Raw genomic sequence first — 16800 nt, 5'->3', positions numbered from 1 at the left:
AGGCCGTCTTCTTCACACGGAAATCGGCACTCTGAATCTTCACACTTGGTTTCTGAGAGGTTAAGATACATACTGGGACCTTCCAGAAGACCTCATGATGGTGTTGATTTCAGCAGAAGACCAGCAGCAAAAGCACTATACTGCTGCCGTTGGAATACATTTTGCAGCTGGTGTAGAGCTTAAGATCTTGATCCCTTTGCTTGTGATACTCCTACAGTGCTTTCTTTTCTGGCCTATCAGGGGCTGCAGGTGCCTACTGCCAAGGGATACCTGGCGGCTTCATCCATCTTCAAACACACGCCAGGGGTCTTATTTTAGATGTCCTTTGTTATACAGTTTCTCAAGGGACTGACAAATAACTTTCCATCAGTCCCTTTTTATAGTCCCGGTTTGGGATCTAAACTTGGTATTCACATTTTTAATGGGAGCTCCGTTTGAGCCTCTCTATTAGTGCCCACTCAAGACAATTTTCCTGGTAGCCAGAACAGTGAGTGAGATAAAGGCGGTCTTGTGTAAACCTCCTTTCACTACATTTTTTAAGGAGAAGATGGTCTTGAGGGTTTGCCTCTCTTTCCTTCCCAAGGTGGTGTTATAATTCCACCTGGCACAAAAGATTACCTTGCCAAAATTCTATCCACCTCCTCCTTCCAAGGAGAAAAAGAGGTTGCACAGACGGGAACCGAAAAAAGCTTAAACCTTTTATATTGCCCGGTTGGCAAATGTCAGGCAAGACGATCAACCCTTTGACTGTTATTCCGGACACAGACTGGGTCAAGCTGTGACTAAACAGACCTTGTCACACTGGATAATTCTGTGCATTTCGGAATGTTATTCCTTGGCTGGGAAAGATGTCCCTGAAAATGTACGGCACATTCTTTTAGAGGTGTGGCAACCACTTTGAGTCTGCTAAGAGATGTATCGATGCAGGGCATCTTTAATGCTGCAACCTGGTCTTTGTTGTATACCTTCTCTAAACATCACTGCAAGGATTCCTTGTTGGGTCAAGACACTAGGTTTGGAGAAGCTGTTTTACACAACATAAACCAGTAACAAAAACCACTGGTGCCACCTCCAATTATAAAAACTGCTATGGGAGTCTATCAAAGATGAGGAATCCGTGGGAAGACACAATCCATTAGTAGAACAAATTACTTACTCTTTGTAATGTTCTCTCTCTCCCCCACTGCTTCTTCATTGCCCTCCCAACCTACCCACTGACTGGGTGAATTTTGCTAATTTAGGCTTCCCGTCCTTTCAAAGCCCATGCATGTTATGTCTCCAAGTTGGCTGTGCGAAAGGGGGGAAAAACTAGAACTGAGGCAATGGGTGCACTGCATGCTATTTATATCGACGTCCCGTCCGTGTGCAGGAGTGGAAGCTGCCGAGGGACACCGACTCAATGATGTACAACGCCCTCTGCTATCGAAAGTTGCTGAAGCTGCAAGCAGGATGTCATTATATGAAAGATGAGGAATCTGTGGGAGTAACATCCAGTAGAAAAAACATTATCTGGGATAAGTAATTTGTTCTTCCCAAACACTGAATATGCAATGAAAATAGATATAAAAAATGCAAGAAATGGTATTCCTGGCCTTTTTGTACTGAATTCCAATTTTCCTTTACACGTCGTGAAATGCAAACCGGTCTCTTCCTTTCCTGTGTTCATTTGTAATCGACCATATCTTCCCTATGTGTATAATTTGCTCTTCACCAGCACAGGTACACTTTATATTTTCCTGTAAATGTATACTAAACCTGTAGTTTCCTCACAAACACACTAAAATGCATTTGAGATGGATGGGGTCAAAAAGATATGACCATTTTATTTTTTCAACTATTTTGCATTTCCAACACACCAACAAATGCAATCTGTTTTCTTCCATTCCTGTTATCACTTGCATTCAAACTGCTCCTTCCTATAAATTAAGGCTCTGTTTCAGTTGCACTCTGACTGCCCGAGTAAGATGTGCATGGTCTTGAAAGCTATGGGATTATCCTAATGAAGGTAGGTATTGCTGCAGGATTCTGTTTTTTGTTGTTTTATTTAAACATCCACCTGCTATGGAAACCTCAGTAACCACTTAGCTGTTAGGAGCAGCCTGAAAACGGTGCATTCTGGTGGTTGCTCATTGTGCTTGTTTGAAGATTACTTTAATTATGACACAATGTAATTACATGCTCTTGTTCAGAGTGAATATAGTTTGTATATAGCTACTTTCAATATCTACCACAAATCTGAAATATAAAGAATGCTGTAGGAGTCTACATTCCTTCTGATCCAGTTGAGAATTGAAATGTATGTGGGAAGCCGTTTGCCAGTCACTGATTCTCTGCTCATCACAGTACAGCACTCCACACGCAGCATTATTATTGCCATTGGCCCCCCTCGTTAATCTAGGTTCTGAAAGCTCTTTTTATTAGGGGAAAAATGTGGTTGCACAATGCATGCAAAGAATTTATTCTGCAAAAAAATTAATTGCAAAATCGGCACTATGTAAGTGGCGGCCTAGGTTCCAGGAGGAGCGCTGCTTCCGTTTCCCTGGCAGTCCCTTGAACAGGGCGGGTGCAGAGCAGTAGCAGAAGTGGGCATGTTTAAATAATTGACTATCTGAGACCGGGCCTAAAGCTGCTAGGCGGAGTGGATAGGCTCATTGACTGCATTGCTGGTGTATGTATGTAAAATAAAACTATATCTGCTCAGTTTTGCTGCTGGTAGGTATGCACTGTTGTGGCTATTACTATGGGTTTTCTTTCTTGGAAATATGGTCACATTTTGAACTCTGGAGCTAAGTGGAACTTTGAACTGCCAAATGAAAGGTAAGTTGGCATAATACATTGTGGTTTCTACAGCTCTCATTGTGTGGTCCGCTTTGCTGAAGTACAGTATATGCCACTTAAATAGTGCCCAATGTCCCAAATAGTGGACACAATCAAAACGAAATCATTCTGGATTGATGCCTATAACAAGTTCTGTGTTTATTGGTCTTTAGTTTTATATCTTGTGCATTTTGTTCAAAGTCTCTGCAGTCGACTACTTTTTTTCGATAAAAATAAAAAGAACTGCTCTCAAGCATGTTTGTGGAACAGGTTTCTAGTGCTAATCTTGTTTTCCCATTATTTAATTGAATAGGAGAGGAATTGCCCTTGCATCGTTGGGTGGGCCCATTTATGCCATAGGAGGACTGGATGACAACACCTGCTTCAATGATGTGGAACGCTATGACATTGAATCTGATCAATGGGGTTCGGTTTCCCCCATGATTACTCCAAGGGGAGGTGTTGGTTCAGTGGCACTTGTGGTAAGTGAATTATTCACATTAGACCAGGCTGCATTCTGTGGTCTTTTAATCATTTTATTATGTTAGTAATTTGTAACATGCCATTATTGGAAGACAAAATTCCTTCAGGGCTCATGAGGCAAAGGAAGCAAGTGGTTGTAGGGTGAGCAGGAGGCAAAGGCAATTGAACAGGCAGACTGTGATAGCAATTCACATGCAACAAAGGTCTACATTTATGAAACTATGCTTATAGTTCAGTATTTGGAAAAGTGGTTACCAAATCAGTTCACAACTCAGTTGGGTTGGAAGATTTGGTGGGTTGATACAATATTATTAGAACATTTCCTTTATAATGCATTGTCTGAGCTTTGTAAAGTCTTTCAGTAGCGTCCAGGGGAAACTGCCTTGCAAAGACGGAATTGTATCCTCAGTTTCCCTTTTCCTGGTGTAGCCAGCTATTAATCTTAGGTGACATAGTGCTTGGTGCAGTCTGTGGGATACTTTGGTTTTCTTACAAAGTGAATTCATCGAAGCACCTTAAACTTAATTCTGTCTCTGATTCAGAGCCCTTTAAGTGTTTAGAACTGGGGAAATGTCATCTGTGACCTTTCGGTCAAGAATCAATGTTGTGTTGTACCTGCTACATCCTTTTCCTGGCAAGCCACATGAGAGCCCGTTGGGAGTAATCTAATTTGAACAGGATAAGGGCCTACACCAATAATATTTTAAAGGCATTTCTCATGATTAATTACCATGCAAGGATATAGTAAAACCCATTTTCTTGCCAAAAGAGTTAAGGTTGGCTTATATTTGTGTATTCGTAATGGTTCACTGGCTCTAGCCTGGATGTCATGTAAAGATCTCCCCTGGTAATTGACTTCGGTGTCCCATGTTTTTTGACCGCCACTCCTGGCATCATCCATTGACAATGTAGGCGGTGCAAGGCTATGGGTAGGACAGGGAAACTGGAGATGTTACATTTAATGTTCTGTTGTAAGGGTCAAGCCTCACTGAGTAGTGTACATTAAGTATTATTTCAATTTATTTTGCTTATTATTTGTATTCAATATTTAATATTGCTATGTATCTACACGTTTAGCTACGCCAGCTGAAATCTTTGCACTTAAGCGAGCATTTAGCACCTGGTGAATTGGAAGGCCCAATCAATGCCTTAATTTTTTTTCAGCAGTGGCATAACCTAACTTGAAGAGGCTTAGTGTCTTGTTATTGCTGGGCTTTCTACCATAGTTCGTCCCACCATACAGTGTTGATACCGAAACTGAATGGGCTTGTGTACGGACCAAATGCTGAAGGAAATGCCAGTCTTCATTTAATGAACAACCTGAGTGTTGAAGAAAACACTCCAGAACTTAATTGAGTAGCCAGTCCAGTCTGCTTTATTTCATTACAATGGAATAAACAAATTAGACCTACGTACCTTGTCTGACTTAAGAAGCTCTTCTTACTAAGTTTGAACACTTTTTTTTCACCTACAAGATGACATAGACATCACAATTGAATTCAATTCTCACAGTATTATGTGAGAAACCTGAGGGTATTCTCACTTCTACTCCGCTTGGATCCCTACACAGGTGGCCAGGGAAAGGCCATCGCTTTTGGATCCTGACTCTCGGGGTGTAGAGGTGAGGGAGGATCACCTGGGTGGAGGGTCCTTGAGGATTGTGAGTGGGGTGCCCCTTTTCCTAGTAATAGTCAACATAACCCTCCGCCAACCTTTTTAGGCTGTTACAAGACAACTCCCCTCATGATTCCACCACAACACCTGACAGTACTGAGTCGAAGGGGCAACTGAGAGCAATGAAGATTACCCCTCTTCACCACTTAGGTACTGTGACGAAGCTGCATCCCAAACACTGGGAAGGATGGTCCGGCAGGTCTAATTAGTCAGACCCACCTGCAGCCAGTTAGAGGGCTGCAAGTGTATAAAATGGGAGAGCCTGCAAGGAGAAACAGATCAGAGAGCCGTAAAGGAGAAAAGGGCCATAAAGGTGCAGCAGAGAGACCAGCAAGGGGTCCGCTCTTCGAGGGACAGCCGTGGAGAGACTGGACGCCAAACCAGGCTGTGTTCCCCGTCCAGAAGCGGAGTGGGAACGGCCACAGAAGCCGCCGGGAACAGGCCACTGTTGAGAGTTGTCGGGACACAAGAACACCAGTGAGCTCCCGGACGATACATAGGCAGCAGGAGCAAGCCGCTGGTGGGTGTCAGAGATGCACGCCAGCGCCAGGGAGTTTCTAAAAGGACCGCAGGCAAGTGCCCATCGCAGATATTAAATGTTGAACTTTTAGAAAACTTAACATTACTAGAACCAAGGTACTCAATAGTGAAGTGCGTACAGCTTTGATACGCACTATAAAAAAAACACTACCTTTTACACCAAGACCTCACTCTGCCAGAGGTACAGGAGCTACTTTTGCATTTATTGCAAATGTTCCCTTATACACAATTTGCAAAGCAGCTACTTGGAGCTCCATACATATATTTACTCGGCATTACTGAATTTACACACTCTAAAGCAGACTCGCAGGTGGGACAAGCGGTGCTAAAACATCTATTTGCCGCTCCTTCGCACAACCCACCTCTTTCTCCAGGTACTGCTGGCTAATCTATGAATAGCATGTGATCTGAGGATTGTGGATCTAATTAGAAGGCATACATTACTCACCGTAATCGTATTTCTGATGCTTGTATCTGCTTTGATTCACATGCCCCTATCCTTCCTCTAGTCGAAGGTGCATAGATGTTTTTGCTCCATCTACTTTTCTGCTGTCTTATCTCTGTACTCGCGCTCTACTTCATGCAACGTCATGTCAGAATTAAAACCATCTAAGGGACCTTTACGCCTGAAGGACTATGGGTACAGTAGACGTCACACTAGGGATAGCATTATAGCATTAGTAACACACCCAGTCAATGTCCTTTTTCGAGTTTGTAAAACAAATCATATAATTCTCTGCGACTACCACTAGATGTCGGCCTATGCATAGCAAATTAATCTAAGCAGATACAAGCATCAGAAATATGATTACAGTGAGTAATGTATGGCATATATATATTCTGCAAATACTCAATTGCTGTGAGCGGAAAGATCTCTGGTTCATACCTAGCTGGACTTCCATCTTATATGAGTTACCAATGTTTAAATGAGGTATGGATGTAGGTTATGGTTATGCACAACAATGCCAGTAGTAGAAAAACATGACCATGCCAAATCGTACTACAGTAATATGTATGGCCCTCAAAGCGAATTGGGAACGATTGCTTAGGTGATATAATATTGGACATTGCTACAACTACACATTGTGCCCTTTCTGTAAGCTGCTTGGAAGGCATATTTCTCATTGCATGCTTACAAGATGTGGGGACTGTTTTATAATGTCTCAAATATTTAGTTTTTTGGGCAGATGTTCACAAACCATTGTGAAAACGTTGCATTGAGGAACTAAGGAAGGCCAGTCAAAAGGGATCTACAAAATTAAGCCTAATTAAATTTCTTGTTCCACGGGCAATAAATTGGTGTACCTTTTTCACTTTGTGTAGATTTAAATATATTCTCTGTGTAAACTATAATTGGGCCATATGCAACTACCACTGGCTTCAAACAGTTAATTTCAAAAGTAAAATCGCTCTCTATGCCTTCCCAACAGACCTTTTACTAAACAATCTGTGCTTTTTACTGGTCTGAGTTTCTCCACAATGCCGAATCCTTGGATGGTTGTTTATTCTCCCCTAGGGGGAGCCCCTTCCCATGAGGCCAGGGATGTGATGCTGCTACCTGATAGTTCCCTTGGGGGTGGTACTCGTCGGCGGGTGGATCTCATTGCGAGAGATCCCCCCCCCCACACTCCCATGGGACCCGGGACGGCTGTCTGGAAAGAATGCGTAATACACAACATATCCCCACCTCCCTCATCCTTCTACCATATAAAGAGTCCAATAATCCCACACATATCCATGTATCTTTGTAAGGTAGATGGTCGAACCTCGGTGAAAAGTACTGGGATGAGGAAGAGTAGGGATTACCTCTGTGTCACCTGCAGAAAATGGGACTGAGAACAACACAAGTAACCCACTTTTGAGTGAAAACATCAATACTGAGACGCTGAGGAGACGCAGAGTGCCCCCACAGAACCAGCATGAGCGGCCCAGACAATGTGAGACAAGCAAGTTCAAGCCGTGGATTAAAAGTGGAAGAAGGACGCAATGGGTTGTCCGACCCTTCGTGGAGGAGCTAGGAAATTCAATTCAAGTTGAAGGAACTGAGATGCTGGGAGTGCACAGGCTGAGACACTTGACCACCGGCAGAGGCGTCCATGGAAGTTCTGCAGGAAAAGGAGGCAGAAGGCAGGACAGCCAACCAACTGAGAGCTGGTATGCGCAGAGACTTAGAAGCGTGCAGCATAGAAGCTGGGGGACGCGGTGAGGGCAGCGTGGTCCCTAAAGAGACTGCGAGAGACTTGCACAGGTAAAATAAGCCCACAGACAACCTGAGGTCACCGGTAAGAACCCAAGAAAAGTCTGGATAGACAGATCAATTGGTGGGAACCCAGAGGGACTGAGGGGTCACTGGGAATGGGTCTGGTACCCACACAGAATAACTAACTGCCTCCAACACCATTTTCTACATCACAGTGCCAGGCAGGGTAGTGAACCAGGTGGCCAGTGGGTGAATGGCCACGGGAAGAGAAGCATACCCCCCTGGCATTGTGAACTGAGAAAGGCCAGGGGAAGAAGGGAGTCATTCCCTGGCTCTGTGAACCGAGAAGAGAATCTCACAAGTCTGAGACCCGCACCCTTCAATGAAGACTAACCAAAGTCCTCTTCATAGTCACAGTACTTGGCAGGGTGGTGAACCAGGTGGGCTGTGAGAGAAAAACAAGGGGAAGAGAAGCATACCCCCTGGCATTGTGAACTGTGTACACCTGAAAAAGGCCAGAAGAAGGGATTTGTTCCCCCCTGGTGTTTGCGAACATTGTGCTAAAAGCCAAGGTAAGGGTGTGCTGAAAGAAAGACCTGTTTTGTTCTCCAGGAGTTTACATCTTCCAGACATCCTGATCGATTATCCAGTCTGTTGCACCCTGTCCAAGGCCCGGACATGATTTGGTAGGTCGCAGCACCATTCCATGAATTGGCACTGAAAATGATTGCAACTCCATCCTACGAGTTCCCGAAGTTTTGCTGCGCCCCCAGGTTAGATGGTAAGCCAGAGGTGTTGGCAAGGCCTCTTGACCAAGATTGATGTGCAGTGTCATTGATGGTTCTCTGCAAAATGTTCAAGAAATCCTGCACTTCCAGTTGCTGTCCTGCAGAATTGATTCTAAAGATTAGATTGGTTAGAATGTTATGCGAAACTGTGCCCAAATTACTTATGTGCAGAGCTCCGGTGTTTGCACCTATATTCGACAATTGCGCCCCGATTATGATGCCAGTGGTCTTTTCGAGATGGCCCACATTTTCATCATGGAGCCTACTTTAAAAACATTCATGGCTGCAATGGCAGTATTGGCTCAAGCCTATAGGCATCTTACCAATTCTCCTTCTGTTGTAAATTAACTTCTTGCAGTGTTAAATGAAGCATTGTTCACATTGTATAGTTTTTGAAATGGTATGTAAATTGAAAACCTGACAATGGAAGGAAAAAAGTTGTTATTCTTGAAGAGAAATCCAGGATTGTTCATCTGTCTGGCAACATCATTTTCCTCATTGGAGACACATGCCATAATGGCTGCTCTCCAAATGCAGTGAGGCTTTTGAAGTTCATAGTGCTTGGAGTATTATAAAGGGCATGCTGGAACAGTATGCCAGAAACCTAGAATAATGGGAGAATGTCAATGTACCAAATGTGGTGGGTGTTGGTGCTGTCTTTTTCATCAGTAGTATTATGGCCAAATTGCTTAAAACAGTTAGGCCCCCATTAATTTTCTGGCACACAGTATTTAAGAGCAGCTACCATATCTAAATCCACAACAAAGACAGTGAAGAATGACTCACCCAAAGTGCTACCTTACTGATTGCAGACCACTCCGTTAAACTCTGATACTTGATCTCCTTTTCCGAAAAATAAAGGTTATTAGAACCTCTTGTTGTAGATTAGTTATGAATGAGGATCTGGCCCATTCATTTTCTTCTTTATAGGGCATAACCATTTTTATGGTTAATAGTTCTTGAAAATGACGTGGCTTGTTGCGTTTGCCATTGTTTTAGAAAGGGCTTCCTGTTCCTCATCACTATGGAGCCATTTTGGAACTGCATATCACTGAGAGGGTACATGTCCAATAGGACAAGGGTCTACTCCAGGGAGGGCACCTAAATATTACTTGGCCACATGTTAAGATGGATTTCTGAACTCTGACCTGGTGGGCAGATGTTAAGAAAGCCAACCTAGTTTCTTGGACCAGGGTAACCTTCTGGACAAGCCAGACCAATCAAGGTAGCATTGGCAGTGGTCAAGACTAGGTCTCAGGAGGGGTGGGGGTGAGTGAAAGACCCCAATGAGCACACAGAGTAAAGGACACTTACAAATCACTCCCTGTCAGGTGTAAATATATTATAAATACAAATACATTTATTCAAGGCCTTTGAGTTTCAACACAAGTTATTAACAGTAACACTTTTAAACCAACACAATCCTACTAAAATACATATGTACAAAACCAAGGGTTAAATGCACGAAATGGGTCCACAACCTGGAAAAGGGAAGGAAGCTGGTAGTGCAAAGAGTCTTTAGGCAGTTGTGCAGTAATCACAATAACTGAAAGGCAGTCCAGTCCCTAAGAAGAGGGGAGACTATTGCTCAATTGGCACACGAGGTAGTGCAGATGGGCGAAAACAGGGTCTCTTAGGGTCTGTAGCAACTCAGGAAGGTGGGTGATGTGATGCAGAATAGGTTCCCACTATTCGTGGAGGGTCTCCCCGAGAGGGCAGAACAGGTTCCAGGAGTTGGGGATAGTTTGATAGCTCAGGCTATTTGTGGAAAGGAGAGGGGCCTTCAGGGGCCATTTGTGCGTAAAAATGGATGGATGCGCGAGGGACCACCAGTAAGGGTTACAATTACTCACTGACGCCTGGCGCATTCCGGACCAAACTACAGCAGTCGAATCCAATTCGGTTGCAGGTTCACATGCGGCAATATCGCGACTCTGCAGCTTTCAGCGATGAAGTTACAGCGTTGATTCCCAAACGGGACAGTGGCGATTTCTCAGCTCCTGGTGGATGGATCAGGCAAGCTTCACTGTAGCAGGCTTCAGGGTACAGAGGGGCACTGCTGCAAAGTACTTGCAAAGTTCATCAGCACGGCTGGGTGACACGGTAACCGCGTGTACTCCGGTTCAGGCACTCTCTCCTTACTCCAGACCTGGGAACGCCAAGTGTACGAGATTCGGGATGAGAGTGCCGTGAACGCAGAGCTTGCGATGTACAAGTTTCGAGGGCCTCCTCGAAACGGTGGCGGTATTAGAGCAAAGGTCCTGCGCAAGCTGGTCAGCCCACTTGTTCAGATGCAGAGGAGTCCAGCGGGACGACAGCAAGCTCAGGGTGCCAAACCTTCCAGCGGTGCCTCAGCTTCTTAGTTTCAGGATACTTGGATCCTATCCTTCGTTTAGTGAGAACTCAAGAGATCGACCTATTGTGGGTGTTTGAAGCATTCTCTTATCCAGAATCTCCTTCGCGCCAAAACGAAGAGGACCCAATGGGAGATCTGCTCACAAACGGGCACACCATACGTGGACCAATCATGGATCACAGTGGTCAAAGGCATTAACAGCACACCAGACTTGGGCACCCAGGATGTGTATTTGAACCAGACAGTCCAACTCACATCCTGGAAGCGCACACACGAGGCATGCAGAAGCCCGCAAAAGCTTGGCGTTTTGTCGGAGAATGCATGCCCAAATAAGGACTGACCCGGGTCTGCACGACCGGGGAAGGTGAAGGGGCAAGATGGCCAAACGACAGGACAAAGAACCTTGTGGCATGACCATTTTGGGGCCAGGCCACCTATTTGTGCCAAACGCGGTTTACCTGAGAGGAAAGGGTTAAAATTATATGAAAAGATAAGATGCCACCGGCCCTGTCCAAGGCACATCTCATCTGCACTTCTCCTAAAAAAAATCCTTCGAGAGTATCTAGGGCCTTTAGAAATTACAGGAAGACCCAAGTGCACTATACTGTAAGGTACATTGTGCACTTGCAAGATGTTGCAGAAAAGTTGTAACATTGACCAGGATTAATGGAAACAAAGTCTCCCAGTACTGACTATCTTTAAGGGCATGTCAGTTTCCCCCTAACAAAGTGAGCTAAAAGCCCAGGGCAGTGCAGCTGAAGGCTGTGCTCCTCTGGCAAAATCATACTAAGGTGTTTAAAAGCAGCAAAATGTTGGGGGGTACACAACTGTCGGGAAAATTACACATGAAATGGAAATCTTTCTTAACACCCCACACTTCCAGAAAGGAGGCAGCTCCTCAGGTCACAACATAACTGTCTCCATCATGGCCACTGCCAGACTTGCATTTCTATTTCAGTATTCAAAAGTTGTCTGGGCTGCCTGTTCCTCATACTCTCTCTGACGCACATAACCATTTTGTGCATTCAAAATTATTTCACCTGGTCCTGTCACAGCCATCAATATATCCAGTCCGTTAACTCATAGACATCACAGCATCTTTGGGTGCTTCCACTTATTTACAATGGGAAACATGAATCAACATGGGCACATGCTGCCTTTTTTTTTTCTTCAATGTTTTGATAGTTAAGACTTCGATTGGCACTCTCCAAATGGGGGCCAGTGAGTTCTTGCCTTGATATAACTTGACAAAGACAGTCGCTGGGTTACAGCAGATGACCTAGTTTCTCAGTCTCTTCGAGAGTGCTTCTTTGACTTGGTAATGGCCAAATCTAATGTTCTTGATGAGCGTTTTACAAAACTGCAAAATGTCATGTCGTCGGGTATATGTTCACTCTAGCTAATGGCATGGGGATGATTCACTCAAGCATTTAGGCTGACCCATCAGCAGCTCATGTGCACTCAACCTACCTCTCGTACACAAGTGTTTCTCATGTTTATCATGGGGATAAAGCATCAGCCCTTTTTAGATTAGTCTGATTAGATTTTTGTAATCTTGTTTAACACCCCATTCTGTCTTTCATCTGCTCCTGCTGATTGTGGGTGAGGGGAGGCAGTAGGGACTTAGCTGAATCTGTAGGTTCGAACAAAGTACTTTCACAACCTGCTCTGTGAAATCACTGGTACTCCAAACTGTGGGACAAAATCCCTAAAAAGGGCCTTATTCACTATTCTCCTATTTGCTTTCGGACAAGGCTAAACTTTCACCTAACTTGAAAAGCTGTCCACCAATACCAGGACAAATTCCTACCCTGAAATTAAGGAATCTGCGTGACACCAACCTGCAGAATCTCAAAGGCAATGCTCATGCCCATACACCTGTTTTAATCATTTTACCAGGGTTGCACGGTTGAGATCTAATGCACTGCCTGCATTGCCGGTGCCCAACAAAAGAACATTCCTGGTGCTCATGTCACTTTGCAGTGCAGAGTACACCCCACCTTCCCACCTGCACCACACCATAGTGTACGTGGGCAAAAGAGTGCAACAGTACCCTTGGCACAAAAGATTATCTGTGATCAGTGCCAGATGTTACCAGAATATAAGGAACAACCTGCCATAGTCCATGTATGTTTCTCTACATCAGAGGCTTCACTCTGGTAAGTAAGAAGATGTTGCTACACTTCGAATTTGCAGTAATATTTATAAAACCTGAGTGTGAGGAAAGGTCTGCTTCATTCTCCGTCACGTCGGCAAGTGCTTTTCTCCTGTTGATGTAGTCTTGGAGGTGATGGTGGGCTACACAGTTAACTATAGCCACATCTTTTGGTAGCCTAATGCATCTAAATATAGTGTATTTTTGATTGGGGACCGTGCAGCTGTTAAGAATGCTCTCAGCTTCCAAAATTGTCCGTAATCTTTGAAATCACCAAAGTCATACCCTGGAGTATGTATAAAGAAAATAACAGCTGCAACCAGCTCATTATTTTTTTCCGGAATACATATTCGGACATTGTGTACTTGGCACACTGCATATTCAGCTATCATTTTACTATTCATGTCTTAGACACGACCCATCGACAAAATAAATGGATCCTGGTTTTGCAAAGGAACATCAAGATATGTTCTTTTCTAGTGCAAGTTAGAGCAGAGGTCACAGTAATGCAATCATATGGCTCACCAGCTGTCTGTGAGACAGGGTTAAGATAAGGCATTGTGTTAGTGTAATGTTTGCATTAGTCGATAAACTCAGTTCATACTTTGTAAGGCGAGAAGCAGAGAAATGTTGACTTTTAATTTGAAATGTTACTGCATGAGGCACTGCAACAAAATGTGGTGAACCCAGAACCACTCGGAAATCCGGACTGCTTGTGCAGCACCTAGACTTTAAGCAAGGTAATAATCCAGTAGTGATGGGGTAAACATCAGTGCTGTAATGGGAAAATAGTGCTGGTCAATGTCTCATTCATGACAGTAGAGGGTAAAATGTTTCTTCTGCTGCTTCAGAAGACCATTCGATTGATTCAGGTTTATGTAAACGTGTCATGTTTTGCAAAGCCTTAACAAGGGCAGCGTATAGAGGATATAATGCTGACAATAACTCGCTATGCCAGAGAAAGAGTGCATCTGTGTAGCGGGGATAGGGTTCAGAATTTTCAAACTGGCAGCAACATGGCTGTTTCTTAAATGGTCAACACCTGCAGAGATAGCTCCTTCTTGGCTAATGCAGCTTAAAGTACTATAGTATCCTGTTTGCATGCTTCATAAAAGGGTGATCGTTAAAGATCATCAACATGTTGCACAAGGTTAGAACTTACATGAAATACCTAAATCTTGCTTTAAAATATGGGAAGTGTGTTGAGGTGGAGTAAGGAGTTGGACAAAGAGATTCAACAAGTTTTATTTTTAGAAGTAAAGAAAAGGTCCTACCTCTCCCTATCTTTAAAGGGTTAACCTTACTTAAACAAATATCAACTCTGGGGTCATCCGGATGTTTATCCAAATAAAAAGTGTATGTCCTCTGTCCAGAAATGGACCCTAACCCTACCACTAGTACACAAAACGGTTTGGCATCCAAATGAAAGTAATACCAACAGAATGACTTCCTTCTCTTGGTAGATTGGCTCAGTACTTTTCTCTTTTCCAACAATCCTTTGCTTGGGCTTTTCATTTAACAAATGAGTGTGGTCAGTAGAATGGCTTCCTTCTCCTGACCCACCTCCTCGCACAGCCTTGAGGGCTGTTTTGTGATATTCTTTGGTAATTGTCCTCAAAAGTCTCTTCACTTCTTCCCAACGGCTCCTGAAAACTTGCTTTTTACAATTCTTCCCTGTTTTATGACTTTATGAAGATTATATCCAAGTAGTTCTTGTCTAGTCCCTCTTTAATCTTACTTGAATTATTACTGTCACGAAGGAGAGTCCTCCTAATGCATTCTTGAGTCTGACTTTTGGATATCACTACTGTGACGAGGGAGATAACTCTCAAGATTTTCTTCACCCTCAAATCGCCCCAAGCCCCTACCCGCTACTGTTGCTTATTGTGATTTGTATCACTGGTTCTTCCTGGGCTGATGGACAGACTTGTGTAGCTTCAGTCGCTCTGGTTTGCTTCACTCCGCTCCCTGCGTCGTCCTTGAGGCTCTGCAGACACTTCGACTACAGGGTACCGGTGCAGTTGCACGACCACACGGGCCACCTCCCAGAGGTCCCATCACCGCTGGCTCCTTTCTCTTCCACCGGCCGGGAGCTTAGCTTCCACCGCAGTGCTCCACCGACCATTCCTGGATGTTCCCGTCACTGGGGATCGGCCTTCTTGCAGCTTTGTGTTCCCAGGTTCGAACTCCCTGTGCTGGGCAGGCTTCACGCCGGCAGCTCTCTGCTTCCCAGTCCTTTCTTGATCTTTATTTCCTGTAGCTGAATCCTGCCCAGCATAAGGTCCCAGTCCTGCTTTACTGTTGGTGAAATAATCTTTATGCCTCCTTGAGGCCAACTCTTCTCAGTACTCTGGTACGGCAGCCTGTTATTACTCTGCAGGTTTTTTTGGCTCTTCTTCATCTGGGTCATATTCATTTGTGGATCAAAGGCTGAAGGGACATTACTATACCAGACAGCAATTATTATCATGGATTTCTGACAGAGACTTAGTTCCAAAGTGAAACAGGTTGGGGAGTTCCTTCATGGGACGGGATTCCTTATCTCCAGAAGGGGATTCTCTCCCCGTGAGGTCTCGCTTTACACCACCTAGTGGGACTATTGGGTAGCAGCCTCACCTCACTAGCCTCACAATGAAGGGCTCCCTCTAGGTAGAAGTGACGAGATCATGTGAATCATCACAGAAGATATTGCAGTGCGTTAAGTGTAACCTTGTACTATGGGTGTCCACTTAGTGTAATCCATGATGGGTAAAGTCACATTTTGACAGTTGGGGTACTTAAGGATAGAAAAGAATGCAACACACAAGAACGGTAAAGCACAGATATTAGGGTAGAATATAGAGCAGTTTAGTTGTAAGGTTTGTCAGGACTTGGAAATATAGGCAGCAATACATAATTCACTGTTTGGGGAGCCTGAAAAGAGTCCTTACCTTGTTCTTTACAGGAAGGATAGGGACCTGTGGGTTGATACAATTATACCTTGACTAAATAATCAATCAGTACTTGTAAACCTAGCTTTTTCCTGCTTTGGGGTAAATGGGTGTTTGCGATCTTTCAGGAGGGGCTTGGAAGGATCGACACCGATCCAGCCATTTGGCCAACTTCATTGACCTATTCTGAGCATAAAGGAATGGGTTAAGCTAAATATTCTATGTGGTTCTGGGCAAAAACCCAGTTATTTATATGCCTTTGTTCCAACACGAAAATTATATTGCTCCACAAAAATTGGTTGGTCACTCAACCAGCTCTTGATGGTTTCTCCACTTATGAGGCACCTGTGCAGAATGGAAGATAACGAAATGCCAGAGGTTTGTATTTTTGGATGACTGTTTAACCCCTTAACTGCTGAGGGTTTTCCCTCCCAGTGCTCAGCCCTTTTTTGGACATTTTGGAATGTCAGCATTCAATCCCTTGTAACCTTTGTGCTACAGTTCTGATATCCCGGCTAAATTTGCACCCTTTTCGTCCCACATGTAGGCAGTCACAACGTCACCAAGGATTCCTAGTTTGCTGGGGGGCAGTTGGGGGGGGGCGGTTGGGGGGTGGAGGGGAGAAAATAACAGTGACCACATTTTGTGTTTTTTTCAGAAAATGCCAATAAAATGATATGCAAAGAAGTCTGTGGTTTTTCTTGGAAGAGCTAGGAAAAATGTATTGGCAGTTCTGAATTCACCATTTCCCAAGCTTTCATGAACAGGTTGAGTGGACACAACATATTTTTCACAAGTTTACTATCGGTTTTGTGAGAGAGAGGTGATTTTTCCAATTTTTTTTAATAGGTAGGACA

The 16800-nt window shown here is 44.0% G+C and overlaps 1 protein-coding gene across 3 annotated transcripts in view; it reads left to right on the top strand.

Annotated features, from left to right (window-relative positions):
• KLHL8 (kelch like family member 8) overlaps window positions 1–16800 on the top strand; it is a 789397-nt gene that overhangs the window by 625328 nt on the left and 147269 nt on the right. For all 3 annotated transcript variants that reach the window (XM_069630444.1, XM_069630445.1, XM_069630446.1), the window contains one exon: window positions 3131–3299. In XM_069630444.1, coding sequence (XP_069486545.1) covers window positions 3131–3299 — 169 coding nt within the window. The remainder of the gene's footprint in view (window positions 1–3130; window positions 3300–16800) is intronic.

This window comes from Ambystoma mexicanum, chromosome 6q (assembly GCF_040938575.1).
Source record: "Ambystoma mexicanum isolate Mex_15411 chromosome 6q, UKY_AmexF1_1, whole genome shotgun sequence".
NCBI classification, from domain to species: Eukaryota; Metazoa; Chordata; class Amphibia; order Caudata; family Ambystomatidae; genus Ambystoma; species Ambystoma mexicanum.
This window is presented reverse-complemented; position numbering and strand designations above follow the sequence as displayed.